The 14605-nt window shown below is 38.1% G+C and overlaps 1 protein-coding gene across 2 annotated transcripts in view; it reads right to left on the bottom strand.

Annotated features, from left to right (window-relative positions):
* The window catches only part of LOC306850728 (protein O-mannosyl-transferase TMEM260-like), a 35425-nt gene that overhangs the window by 16673 nt on the left and 4147 nt on the right, over window positions 1-14605 (bottom strand). For both annotated transcript variants that reach the window (XR_013782436.1, XM_079386557.1), the window contains exons 2-3: window positions 13464-13495; window positions 10866-11017 (exon numbers count right to left, since the gene is read on the bottom strand). Coding sequence is in view for 1 of the 2 variants with exons in the window: in XM_079386557.1 (XP_079242683.1) it covers window positions 10866-11017; window positions 13464-13495 (184 nt within the window). In the remaining variant the exon portion in view is untranslated. The remainder of the gene's footprint in view (window positions 1-10865; window positions 11018-13463; window positions 13496-14605) is intronic.

Below are 14605 nucleotides of genomic sequence, written 5' to 3'. Positions count from 1 at the left end.
GCCGCTGACAGCTTCAAGCTCCATGGCAAATTAGGCGCTCTCACATTACAATCGCACAAGACAGATTCCATTAACGGTATCTGAAATTGAGTAGAGAGCAGGGCCCTCGCCTTATCAGACCTGACTCATAAGCAGCGGCGGCACCGCCGAAGCTCGCGCGCTTAATCACGAGCCATGATACCATTTAGACGTTTCCAGCGCGCCTCTGCCTGCCGCTGTGATAGTCGGCCACAAAAGAGGCTGATGAGACTTAGGGGAAGGGGAACAATGGAGCTTTCGCAGGGAAAGCAAAGTAAGTCAGGAAAAAGGGGAGCGGAGAGAAGGATACGGATGGAAGAAAGGAGGAAGGATGGTGTGTGCAGAACTCGCGCTTGCTGACTACTTCTCTTTTCTCTTCTCCTGTTTTTTTGCACACTACTTGTCTTTCCTCTCTTTTCTTCTCCCGTCTCGTCTGAGACGAGGCCGCGCATGTGCACGCAGTCGGACTAATAGCTTGTCAAAAGCAGGCGGGGGGGATTCTTGGTGATACCGGCTTCTCTCTAGTCCTCTTTACTACTCGAGGATGGGGCTGAGGAAGATGAGGCTCGGTGAAGGTGCGGACCCCCCGCATCCTCGATTCTGTTCCCGCTGCGTCCCAATTAACCCCCAGCACACGTCAGCAGGTGGGGGGGCTATGGCTGGGTTAGAGCAGGGGTGCTATCCGGAGGTAGGCTAAATATCACATCCTCCCCCTGTCATCACTTCAATGGGGTGGCCTGACAGTCGCTCGCTGTCCTCCTCCTTTATTCCTCTGAGAGGGCTTGACACGGACCTCTTTAGGAGTGTCTGTCTGCTTGAAGGAAGGCATGTGACACGTCCTGCATTCCAGAACATGTAGGACCACCTGGGTCTCCTTCTCTCTCTCTCTCTCTTCAGTGATAAGGTGAGAGAGTGACACTTGTGTGTACATTACTCTCACTGTTATTTAGTGTTAATTTAGTACAGTTAACATTTAACCCTATGAGGAATATATAAATTCTCTAATAAGAAATTTTCAGTAACATTTTATTTTAGTGTCCTTGTTATACATGTTGCACATACTTACTTCTTACTGCAATAAAAGTAAATGATGAATAATTAAAAATAACTAATCTTATACCTAACTCTACAGTAAATACATGTTGTTACTTAATTTTACTCAGTTATTTTGTGTAATTACACTGTAATAATAACCTTAAAATAAAGTGTGACTGCATTTAGGCATGAATGCACCTTATTAAAACATGTACAATAGTATTTTCTTTTGGGTGGGGGGGGTGTACACACCATAAAAAGTTACTTGCTGTCAAAGAAAGTCTTTAAAATATCTTCATTAACAATTGATGTACTGATACAGTGGCATGCGAAAGTTTGTGAACCCCTTGCAGAATCTGTGAAAATGTGGATAATTTTACCAAAATAAGAGAGATCATACAAAATGCATGTTATTTTTTATTTAGTACTGTCCTGAGGAAGATATTTTCCATAAAAGATGTTTACATATAGTCCACAAGACAAAAAAATTAGCTGAAATTATTAAAATAACCACATTCAAAAGTTTGGGAACCCTTGGTTCTTAATACTGTGTGTGGTTACCTGGATGATCTACGACTGTTTTTTTCAAACACAACAATTAAATACAACAATTAAAAAAGGTTCAAACATTCACTGATGCTCCTGAAGGAAACACGATGCGTTAAGGGCCGGGGGGTGAAAACTTTTGAACAGGATGAAGATGTCCAAATTTTTCTTATTTTGTAGAAATATCATATTTTTCCATTTAGTACTGCCCTTCTGACGCGACAGAAGATACTTGCATGTTTCCTGGAAGACAAATGAAGTACAATTTACATTGATCTTCAAATTCAAAAAGTTTTCACCCCCGGCTCTTAATGCATCGTGTTTCCTTCAGGAACATCAGTGAATGTTTGAACCTTTTTTAATTGTTGTGTTTGAGTCCCTCAATCATCCTCAGTGTGAAAAGGTGGATCTCAAAATCATACAGTTACTGCTGGAAAGGGTTCAAATATGCAAAAGATGCTGGAAAACTGAAGATTCTGCAGGACCTGGAGGATTTTTCTGAAGAACAGTGCTCAGTTTAACTGTTCAGAACAAACAAGGGACTCATGAACAACCATCACAAAACAAAAAAACAGTCGTAGATCATCCAGGTAACCACACACAGTATTAAGAACCAAGGGTTCCCAAACTTTTGAATGTGGTTATTTTAATAATTTCAGCTATTTTTTTGTCTTGTGGACTATATGTAAACATCTTTTATGGAAAATATCTTCCTCAGGACAGTACTAAATAAAAAATAACATGCATTTTGTATGATCTCTCTTATTTTGGTAAAATTATCCACATTTTCACAGATTCTGCAAGGGGTTCCCAAACTTTCGATCCCCACTGTATGTGCTATGGTAACTGTGATAAATTTGATTAGCAGAAAATAATTTCATTAAAATTTCATGAAAGTATTAAAAAGTTTATTATCAGAAATTTGCATAATTAGAATGATAGCATTAGAATCATTAGAAATTAGAATTATCCAAATTGCCTAAAGTATTAGGAATGAATGAAGTATCCATGAGTCGGGTTCCAGAAGTAAAATTCTCGTTCCCATTCTCCATTCAAGAACTGATTTTTAACGATATCTTATTAAACTAAAAGAGAGACCTGGCAGCTACAATTTTGTTAAATATGCTTTTTTAAATACTTGATATAACAGTGGAAATTCTGGTTAAAAACTACATCTGGTGAAAATTGATTCTATGATTCTGCAGCGAAATCTCCAACAATCAGAGAATGGAGATAATCAAATCACACCACAAAGAACGCCCACCCGCTCCTATAAAGTACTGCAATGATGCAATCAAATCAGTTTCCTACACTGTCATACATTTGCATATATATATTTTAAAATAAATGAAAAACATATTGTTTTTATATATACAATCAACATATTTAAATCAATAGTTTTACATTTCTCTAGCTTTTTTATTTGATTATGTCATTCACAGTGCTTCATGGGACTGTAGTTCTTTCTCTCAGTATAGTCAAAGTACAAAGTCTTGAACCTTTGTCTTTCTGGCAGATTTTCAAATATTTTAGTGCTTCAAATCAAAGTTGTAATGTAATGTTGTGATTCACCTCATAGCTGATTAATTGGACTTACACCTCTTTAACTTTTTTTTTTTTAATCCCTATGGGGGGAGGAAATTAATGGGAAAAAATAGGCATTGTTGCAGTCTGAATCAAAACAACAATGGAATCAGATAACTTCATGGTTGATTTGTCCCCCCCATTCAAACGGTGTATTACTATTCCCGGTTACAAACGTACACAACTGTTGTTCCATCTTTTCTATCATACAAACTCACGCCATTGGTTGAGTCAAGGTTGCATCTTAAGCCTTTTAGTTTGCATTTTATGTCAGTTATCTCACATGACAGAAGCCCCAAAGAACAATTAAAAAAATGTAAACCTTAAGTATGGCCCAGTTGATCTGCTTATCTAGGTGGCCTTATGTTTATGATAATGTGAGGTCTTGTTTTGATGGAGACATGCAGTGAGGATACTGTGTATGGTGTGGGATTCTTGCTACATAGAGTATAAGGTATAATATTTGTTGATGGTGCAATTATGGAGTGACTATAAATTTAATTCTACTGGAAGCTGTGCAAAGTATTACTGTCAAACAATCTCTGGTAGATTTACTGTGTGCATGTTGTACCTATGGACAGCATTCTGCTGGGTTGAGACGTCCCTCCCCACAGGACAGTGCATGTTAAAAACTAATAACTCCAATCCACCTCAAACAATACAGCCAATGGCACAACAATTTCACCCAATTTCATCTTAATCCCCAACATGTGGACATAATAGACAAAAAGAAATTGTGTATATCATTCAGCAAATATGCATTTTATTTTCTACTAGTGTATTATTATTTTAATCAAGTCATTAATCAACTGTAGTATTATGTGGCCCTATGGAACACATGCATTCTGGAAAAGGCTGATCCTCTCCTTGCATGACTCCCATTAAAAACCGCCTGTGGAGACAGTTTGGGAAATATAATATTATAGCAATATTGACTTCTGATGCAACAGACACAATCTTGGGCCTCCAGGCAGGGGAAAATTAAAGTGATGGCATAGCACAGTGAGATGGCCCTATTTCCCCTATTCTGAATGGGGTAATGAGGGTTTAGACGTCTTCATTAAACATCTGTTAAGGAAATATTACTGCACATCTTTAAATGGTGCCATTGGTCATGCTGAGTTGTAGAATATGAGGCCTGTAGTGCATGGAGATGTTTAAAGGAAACTTACAGGTTAAATACAGCTCTATGAAAACCATCTTTTATAGAAAAACGTGTTTGTAGTAATGCAAATGATGCAAAAGTTTACACTGTTTGGTTTAAAAGCAGTACACTTTCATTTTTTTTTTTTTTTCAGTAGTTATTTTCAAATAAAAACATTATTTGACATGTAAAGTTGTCTAACACTAATAATGTTTAAATGATATGGCAATCATTTCAAAACAGTGTAAATACATTTACATTTAAATATATTCATTTGGCAGACGCTTTTATTCAAAGCGACTTACAGTTGAGGAATACAAGGAGCCATTCAACATAGGATGACAATAAACACAAGAAGTGCCAGTTACACAAGGTTTCCATCACTGTTCAAAATCATAAAAGCTAGGACAAGAAAGGAATCAGGCATAATGAGAGCGTTTTTTGTTTTAATTTATGAGGTAATAAGGTCATAGAGAATAAAGCATTAATATGTGCTTTATAAGTATAATCAACTGCCGATATACTAGTAATATGCATGCTAATAAGCATCTAGTTAATAGTGAATAGTGTTCCCTAATCTGAAGTATTATCATTATTTTCAGTGTTTATTCTGGTACTGCTCCATTGACTTCTATTGCAAGTGCATTATTGTTTGATATTTCAAACTAACATATGACTCCATATTATTGTCGGTGGTAATCAGCAGCAGCTGCCAATAGGGTTTAAATTGCATTTAATCTAGAATATTCTCTTTTTTTTGAGATACAAAGGTTCTTGGCATGAAAAACAAAGGGTGGGTGTCATAGCTAAAGAGAAGATATATTTACCAAAAACGAATGGCTGCAAACCAGAGCGTTTTAGAGATTAGACTGGCTAATAAAGCATATGCTTAAGCTGCCAGGAGCTGTTGTTTCTGGGTCGGTGATTTACCTGACAACAGAGGTATGCGGGAGGGGGCAGCCAAGGGACGTGGGAAACGACAGCGTTTTTTTCTTAGTCTTAATCAGAAACAAATACACAGACAAATATACTGAGCTTCAGTTCTGAAATCCACATTGTAGAGAAGTCAACATGGCACAGAACAAAATGGCTTGAATAAAACATTTTTGAAAACAGTCTAGTTCACTCAAAAATGAAAATTCCTGTTTGACTTTTTTTCTGTGGAGCATTAAGGAAAATATTCTGAGAAAGCGTTTTTGATCCATACAATAGAAGTGATGGTCACCAAAACTGTTCAGTAACCAAAAATCCTCAAAATATGTGCAAAACAAAGTCACACAGGTTTGGAATGACATGAGGGTGAGTAAATGATAACAGAATGTTCATTTCTGGTTGAACTGTCCCTTTAAATGCTCATATTTGCATAGGCTATCACATTCTAACACGGGTACTGCTCTCATGAAGCAACCGTCTCGTTAATAAACACAGCTCAGCATAGAGAACCACGGGGTGACTAAGCGAGTAGAGGGTCCAGTAACGAAAGCGCAGTTATGACCATATGGTAAAGTGCCTTATATGGACACAAAAGCACCAGGACAGGTGGGCACCGGAGCCCGGTCAGCTGTGATATGAGCTGGTGCATGCAGAACTGGACCCGTCTGCTCTTGGCTGGTGTGCACCCTCACAGGTGCGGTGGACCCAGGACTAAGGAGGATTGAGGAGTCACCTTCGCCGACCCCACGGTCACATCTATTACGTAATCGACATCAAGAACTTACAGAAAATGCTAAGTAATCATTGTGTTAAGTGGTCCGAATGTGTTATTACTAGGCAGTATTTTAGGACATGTACAACATATTTGGACTGTACAACAAAATAAAACAAAATGCTCCAATCGGAATTCAAATAAAAATAAACTATCCACTTGTTCCTTATACTGGGAACCTTCTGATATCTGTACAAAGATGCAAACAAGCTGTTTAAACCAAATGCGTCAAAGCAAACATTCTTTCACTCCATTTGTCCTATTGACGACAGACTCAAGCGCGTGGACAGGCGGAAAGCAAACGTGCAGCTGTATACTGTATCCAGTGTGGACAAGATAGCGGCAGTGATTGTAAACTCTATTTCCTTTTGATGCAACGCAACACTCGCATTCAGTGTGATTAAGTGCCAGTGGGTGGGGCCTATGGTGAGAAGATGACTATTCGTCCATGTCTTGCTCTGGAGGCAGTGTTTATGCAAATGTTTGTGCCCCTGTGATGTCATATGCCACCTCAGATCCAAATGAGCCATTTTTGGAGCTTGATTAAATGTTTTAATGGTACAAAGACCTCTTTTATGCCAAAAGATCAAGGCAAATTTGATTTCTCATGTCATGATCCCTTTTAAGGACAATATCACAGTCAAAATCTAGTCTGTGATAATCTGTGATAGTCTACGCAATTCTTGTAGTCTAACTTGAAAGCACGTATACCAAACAAATAGTGTTTTGCCATTGACATCTAATACACGTTCCTATTATTGATGATCAACAGCTGTTGGTCATATTTTTTTGTTTTGTTTTAGGGTTCACAAAAACACCTGTATTGCTAAGAACCAATAGCTTGAGTTCAAAATAATATTTCCTAGCTAGTAATTCATCAACGATTATGATTATTATTGATGCCAGCTATCCTCAAAGGCTTACCCAGATGCAGAGTAGAAACATAAAGGCAAGTAATGTGGCAAACCATGACATTTAAAAAAATCCGTAATTGACAAATCAAAGGAAAATGGAGTGCTACGTCTGAGAAGTGAGACACATTGTATAACAATCTGTCTACCTAATTTAACTTGGAACATCAAAGAGATTTCACAATGAGAACGTCTAATGGACAGCACTGTACTGAATTCTCTAAATTTAACAAGTGTTTTAGAATTATCTTTTATCTATTCATTAGTCAATGATATTTTGTATAAGAGTGTCAACACTGAAGGAAAATCTAGTTTAAGACACATGCTTCTTTAAAATGTACTCTCCAAAAATGTATTCAATTAAAAAAATAATAATAAAAATTCTTCATAGAAGAAATGTATGTACTCCAGTCATTGTACATACACATATAAAAAAGTGTCATGTCACTGATCCACATATTGCACAAAAAAGACAGGAAAGAGTAATATATTTATCAAGCAAGGCATTCAATCCTTTACACACTGAAATTCCTTAAATCTAAAGACGGCAGAGAACGTATAGGGCAGAAAATGGTCAGTCTCAGAGTGGTGTTGGGTGCCAGGGTAGCAGCCTGGGGACAGGCCTGTCCGGTAGTGTTCCTACTGGGAGTGGCACGCCACCTCAGCATTACCACTGGGCACGGGCGAAGCACCTAAGGACCCCAATGCCAACCCAGAAGGGAGTCCCAGACTGTGCCGGAAGCTCTGAAACCCCTAAAACACTCCCTCCTCCCAGTCCTGGCATCTCAAGCCTGCCAGCTACTGCTCTGAGCCCAATACACATGCATGAGGCCAAACCCCAGCCTAAGCCCGGACAGATAAGCATCAAAACCTATTACGCTTATGTTTTCAATTGAAAACATAGATTATATACTGAAACTTAAGAGCTAAGAGGGTTTGTGTGTGTGTGTGTGTGTGTGTATGTGTGTGTATGTGTATGTGTATGTGTATGTGTATGTGTGTATGTGTGTGTGTGTGTGTGTGTGTGTGTGTGTGTGTGTGTATGTGTATGTGTGTGTGTGTGTGTGTGTGTGTGTGTGTGTGTGTGTGTGTGTGTGTGTGTGTGTGTATGTGTATGTGTATGTGTATGTGTATGTGTGTATGTGTGTGTGTGTGTGTGTGTGTGTGTGTGTGTATGTGTATGTGTATGTGTGTGTGTGTGTGTGTGTGTGTGTGTGTGTGTGTGTGTGTGTGTGTGTATGTGTATGTGTATGTGTATGTGTATGTGTGTGTGTGTGTGTGTGTGTGTGTGTGTGTGTGTGTGTGTGTGTGTGTGTGTATGTGTATGTGTATGTGTATGTGTGCGTATGCAACAAAATCCTCACTGCCATCAGCCACAGGAGGAGGATGGGTTGCGGGGGCCAAAGGAAATGACTTTTTTGGTTGCTGTAATCCAAAATTGGATCTAAATCCTTTGAGGCTTAAGAGCAGAGGTTGCATTGGACATGTAACTGCAGCCAAATCTCTGGTCAACTTGGCTCGCAAACCCAGCTGAGTGAGGGCATACATTGGTAAAAGTCACGTGTAGATATTAAAATACATTCAGCAGCTACTGCCTGTTTAGACCAATTTTCTGTAGACTGAACTCCATGTCTAGGATGGCAGTGAATGTAAGGACATCTTACTCTAATTACAAAATAAGGGAGTTAGTTCACTGGGTGAACCAAATTTCTATTTATCTGAATAGTGAATCTGAGTAGTAGTGAGTAGTTACTGAAAAAATTACATTACTGAAAAAATTCTAAATATATATATATATATATATGTATATATATATATATATATATATATATATATATATATATATATATATATATATATAGTTACTATTATTTATTTAGATACTCAGATACACACAAAAAAATTATATATATATATATGTATATGCATATGTATATATATATATATATATATATATATATATATATATATATATATATATATATATATATTCTGACCACGTGTGTGTGTGTGTGTGTGTGTGTATATATATATACACACACACACACACACACACATTTATTTTGCAATGTTTCACCCTATTAATATTAAAACTGATTAAAAGCATTTAAAAATCTCACTGACCACAAACTTTAACAGGTATGTGTATAAACACACATATATACATATACATATACATATACACGTACATATACATATTATATACACTGCCACTCAAACGTTTGGGATCAGTAAGATGTTTAACAATATGCTTAATATTGTTTTTTGGAACATGTGATACCTTTTTCTTTGATTCTTTGATGAAAGTTAAAAAGCAGCATTTCTTCAAAACAGAAAACTTTTCTAAAAATATAAGTCTTTACTATGACTTTTTATTCATTTCACACATCCCTCCTGAATAAAAGTATTAATTTCTTTAAAGAAAGAAAAAATGTACTGACCCCAAATAAATGCTGTTCTTTTTAACTTTTTAATAATCAGAGAATCCTAAAAAAAAAAATATCACAGATCCCAAAAAATATAAAGCAGCACAACGGTTTCCAACATTGATTATAAATCAGCATATTAGAATGATTTCTGAATCATGTGACACTGAAGACAGTAATGAGTAATGATGCTGAAAATTCAGCTTTGATCACAGAAATAAATTATATTTTAAAGTATATTAAAATAGAAAACTGTTCTTTTAAATTGCAATAATATTTCACAAAATAACATATTTTTCTGTATTTTTGATAAAATAGATACAGCCTTGATGAGCAGAAGAATCTTCTTTAAAAAACATAAAAAATCTTACTGATCCCAAACTTTTGAGAGGCAGTGTATATGTGGGTGTGTGTATACTAGGGCTGCCTTTGACTAAAGATTTTTCTGGTCGACTAGTAGTTGTTCATTTTAAGCATTAGTCGACTAATCACACATTTATTACTAAACTATTTAAATCATAATACTGAGCCTTTAATTGCCTGCATAGCCTATCAGCGTTCAAGCACACACATAAAGCTTGCCACAGCACACCGGCAGAAGTAATGATTATGAACGTGTCAGGGTAAAACAGTATGGAGGCTGCATTAACATTTTAATAATTTATTGATAAACTAGTGCTTACTTTTTTTTCGGCTCAAGAGATAAAGTTGGCAAATCTAACTTGTCATCTCTGCAGTAGTGGATGTGCCTGTAAGTATGTATGTGCATTACATAATCTGAGAATATTTGTTTTTCCTTTGAATTGGTTCATTTGAAAGTAGACATTTCACTCCTATAGAAAGCCTATATATTCTATATATATTTTATAGTTTCGTGCTGAAATTCACAGACCGAGACGGCAGAAAGCGCATCCTGATTGCTTTCATTATTTTATAAAAATGCAATGTTTTGTTGTTATTGTGAGTGCACACCAATAAACGTAGAGTCTTTACATATTTGAAAGATGTAGTACTCTTATATATATATATGGGCGAACATTACGGAGTATTTTAAGAGCAAGTGACTGCACCTGCACCTCCATCTGTCCTGCATTGAGCGCACTACTGGTCAGCTTCCACACACTTGAATAGCGCACATTTTTCTAGGTTAACATTAGATTGAGCTGCCAGATAATAAGCTATATTTGAGGTCACTGAACGAGCATTTGGATGTCCTGCCCGATCTACTGAATTACCATAGACCAGCCGTTAACAATCTGTCCGTCATGCACAGCGTGACTTCGCCTGTGGAATTTGTTTTTCTGCGACTAAGCGACTGATAAAATTCTGGTCGACCAAGCCTCTTATGGTCAACTAACAGTTAGTCAATATAAAATAACATTCAACATATTAGATGAAAAAGCTAAATAAAGTAAATAAAATAAAGTAAACCTGGAATGCGTTACCATTTACAATGAACATTATAAATTTGGTCTAATAGTCTGAGAGTGGCCTACCTGCAGACAGTGAAGCAGAGGGCTCCACTGGCCCCGGCCCCAAAGACAGCGCACAGGACATTGATACTGTGTGCCGGAGAGCTGAGAGGCAGCAGCAAGAGTATCAGAGAGGACAACATGGTGAAGAGCGGGTATCCTGGAGGATGGGCCACCTGGGGGAAAACACAGCTGTAAACTCACTCACAGAACACTCTGATAACAGCAACAGAATCTAGTAACCCCCCTTCTCCCACCACCCATCAGCATACAGTTCAGCTTTCAAAGGCAGACCTTACTTTTGCGGGTTACAGCATCACACTGTCCTCCCCCTCCCATAAAGCCTGATCTCCTGTCTCCTTGCCTTCCCAGCAATTAGGCACTAAGTCCCCTAAGGAGCGATAAGGACTAGAGCTATTAAAGGCTGTCTCACTCCTACTGGCCTGATAACACACACAGGCACAGCAGGCTGAGAAATGCTGCACACTAGAGCGAAGAGCAAGGAAACGTTTCTGAGAAGAGGTTGTTTGAGGGATGGATTGGAAACTCGGTGGACAAGTGGATGTCTAAAAGCTAGTGTGAGCTCAAGATCAGAGCAAGAGTGAGGGTCCCAGTCAACTGATCCCTCTAAACAATTTAAGGCTCTTCTAAAAGGTTCTTCTATGGCATCGTGAAGCACCTTTAGTTTTAAGAGTGTAACTAGCAAAAAGTTACTTAAAATGATATATTATTGACAAATAAAAACATAAATCCAGGAGTTCAAGGGTTTACAAATTAGGGTTCGTGGCCCCTTTAGGGGACTGCAAGGGGCTCTAGTAGGAAAAAAAAAAGTTTTAGGAAATAAAATATAATTGCAAAATAAATTTGCATATAGCTTTATGGGGGAAAATGATTTCATTGCAGTGTTGTACAGCTATTTAAAATTATTTTAAAATGTGCTTTTCTCAACATCTCACAAAAGTATGAACTGTGTGTTTATATCTCGCAATTCTGACCATTTTTTTCCCAGAATTCTGAGTTTACATTTCACAAATCTGGAATATTAGAGTTTATATCTCTTTTAAGGGGTGCTTAGTGTGAAATAATATCAAGTAATAATAAATAATAAATAAATGAAAATGAGCAGGGCGGCAGGCCAAATCAGTTGCTTAGCCACCAGAGTTCTCCTGATGCTCCTGATGGCCAATCTGGGCTTTGTGACCTGCCTATTTTGTGGACAAAAGGGTTTGTCTGGATCATAAAGCATATTTCCATATTTTCAAACATATTTTCTTCATACATTTAGTATGAATAGGAAATTGAATGAACAAAAACATGTTTTAGACAAAGCGCATTTTGTAATTTCCCCCATGAAAGAGATATAAACTTAAAAGGAAAAAAGACAGATTTGCAAGATATTAACTCATAATTTCTGAGAAAAAAGTCTGAATTACAAGACATAAACTCAAAATTATTGCAGTCTGAGAAAAATAGTTGAGAATTGCAAGTTGTTAACTCAAAATTACAAGATATATACTTGAAACTGCAAGAAAGAAAGTACATTTTAGAAGAGACTGTTATATTCGGGGGTCCTTAAAGTTACATATGGATCCCCTGGGAATTTGATGACATTAGTATTGGTAGCCACTTAGCTTAACAATTTTTTTCAAAAGGGCAGCTTGACTGAGTGATTTTAAATTCTGAGTACAATCAGCTGCAAAGCAGCTTCCCCAAACACTGCTAAATGTCTTTAATACAGAACGAACAGACAGCTTGAAGTCAAGAAAGAGAGGTCAAGGCAGAGAGGAACAGAGAGGCTTAGGAAGGGGAACAGACAAAGGACAAAAAAAAGAGAGAGACAGTATGGCAAGCAGATGGCAGGGGCACGAAGGGCACACTTGGAAGTGCCAGCAAGGTGCAAGTGACGTATGTGGCTGAAATGCCTGCTCCGGTGAAATGCCTGTAAGGCCGACGGCGTGGAAAGACATGCAGAGGCGTCGCCGGGTCTGGAAGTACGTGTGGCATGCCGGAAAAAGGCGGAACGCGTGGTAGGGGGCAGTCCTGCGACGAGGAGTTTAAAGGAGAAAAGATCCATGGCTCAAGGGAGCAGGAAGGGAGGGCCGGCGGCCTGCAGCCCAGAGAGAGCCCTCCGACCCTGGGGAGAGCCGCAGACAGGCAGGCCACACGGACAGAGGGAGGGATTACTGGCATAGTGACACCGCCACAGCCTCCCTAAAAGGATCGCGGCAGCGTAATAAACTTTATTAAATAATAAAACTTATTATAACTGTTAACCCGATTTAGTTCATTCTATGCAGCTTACACACACACACACACGCATGCACAAAAAGGAGAGGGGTTGAGTATAATAAGCCTTATACCGTACATAAGGCAAAGCTTACAAAAGCCATCGCCTAACCATTCAGTCTAATTGGATTTGAAGAACAGGGTTGCGAATTATAGCATTCTCTAGTCCTAAGTTAGTCAAAAAAGAAGTGCACAGAAAATAAGAGAGGATAAAAAAAACCTGTGGCCTGAAAAGTAAATTAATCATCTTTCTTCTCCCCCCATACTTAATTAAACTTCCTTAATGCTTATAAGAGTTAATGAGTGGATTGATTAAACAATGCAGCTAATGCTTACCCCCAGCTCACAAGCAGCAGTGATCAGCTCTCCTGTGGTAGAAAAACAGAGAGGGAAATTAATGTAAACCCAATAATTATTATTAAGAGACAAATCCGCTCCTGAAAGTTTTCCCAAATCAAATACTTGCACTGGGTTTTGCATTAATTTGCTCGGATCAAAACCTGCAAAATCTTCCCAGTGTGACATTTCCTAAGTGACACGCTCATTCTCTTCCATCGCACACGGCTCCCCTGATCCCCGAGCAGACAGACGCACACATACACAGGCAAATCTATTCACTCTTCCCATACTCGAGGTGCACGCGCAGAGCCCCATCCGTCACTGTGTGCTGTATACAGGCATAAATGCCTGTGAGTCCCTCTACGCCGAGCCACACGCATGCAAAAAGCTCCCTCTAAAACTCTACCAGTGACTGTGATCTTTTTAAGAACCTTCTCATGACATTATTCATACATACAGTATCTAGCAGAGCCGATTCTCCCTATACGCAGAATACACAAGCTGCGTAGGGCCTCCGAAACACCAGGGGGCCTCCTTACTCTCAAAGATGCTTTAATTTAAAATTTTAGTTTCGTTTTTGAATTTGGCCAGCGGTTATGAAAACATGAATGGTCATTTATTTTAATGTCACCCTCTCTACGTAAAAATCAGCCAAATCATGTAACGTGAATGTCGTACAGTCTCTTGCTTGAGACTAAAAAAACTAATTGAAAGCTTACCGAGTCACGGAAGAGATACTGTTTCTCGAGCGCTTTCCGCGAGCTTGATTCGAGACAAATGCGTTACATCCATTCTTTCATCACAAAGTTTTGCGTAGGGCCCCCAGAAGTCTAGGATCGGCACTGGTATCTAGGCCTGTATTTCTGTTTGTGTGTTACCTGAATTAATCGTTTTACATATTATACTTATTAAATGTCTCCTTTAAGACCATTATCACATGGTTTCTGAGTAAAGTTTACTCTATACAAGCAAGTTGATGAAATATGGCCAGATATTGTCTCGTCTGGTTTGGTTTAAGTACCCAGAATTCACATCAAGTGGCGACCCAATAAAATTCAAATTTAATATCTATACAAGTAAGCAATTAAATGTGTTTAATCTATTAAATGGTAATTTATTAACATTATCAAATTAGACAA

The sequence above is a fragment of the Barbus barbus genome (assembly GCF_936440315.1).
Source record: "Barbus barbus genome assembly, chromosome: 30".
NCBI lineage: Eukaryota > Metazoa > Chordata > Actinopteri > Cypriniformes > Cyprinidae > Barbus > Barbus barbus.
Note: the sequence above shows the minus strand (reverse complement) of the source record. Positions and strands in the feature narration are given on the sequence as shown.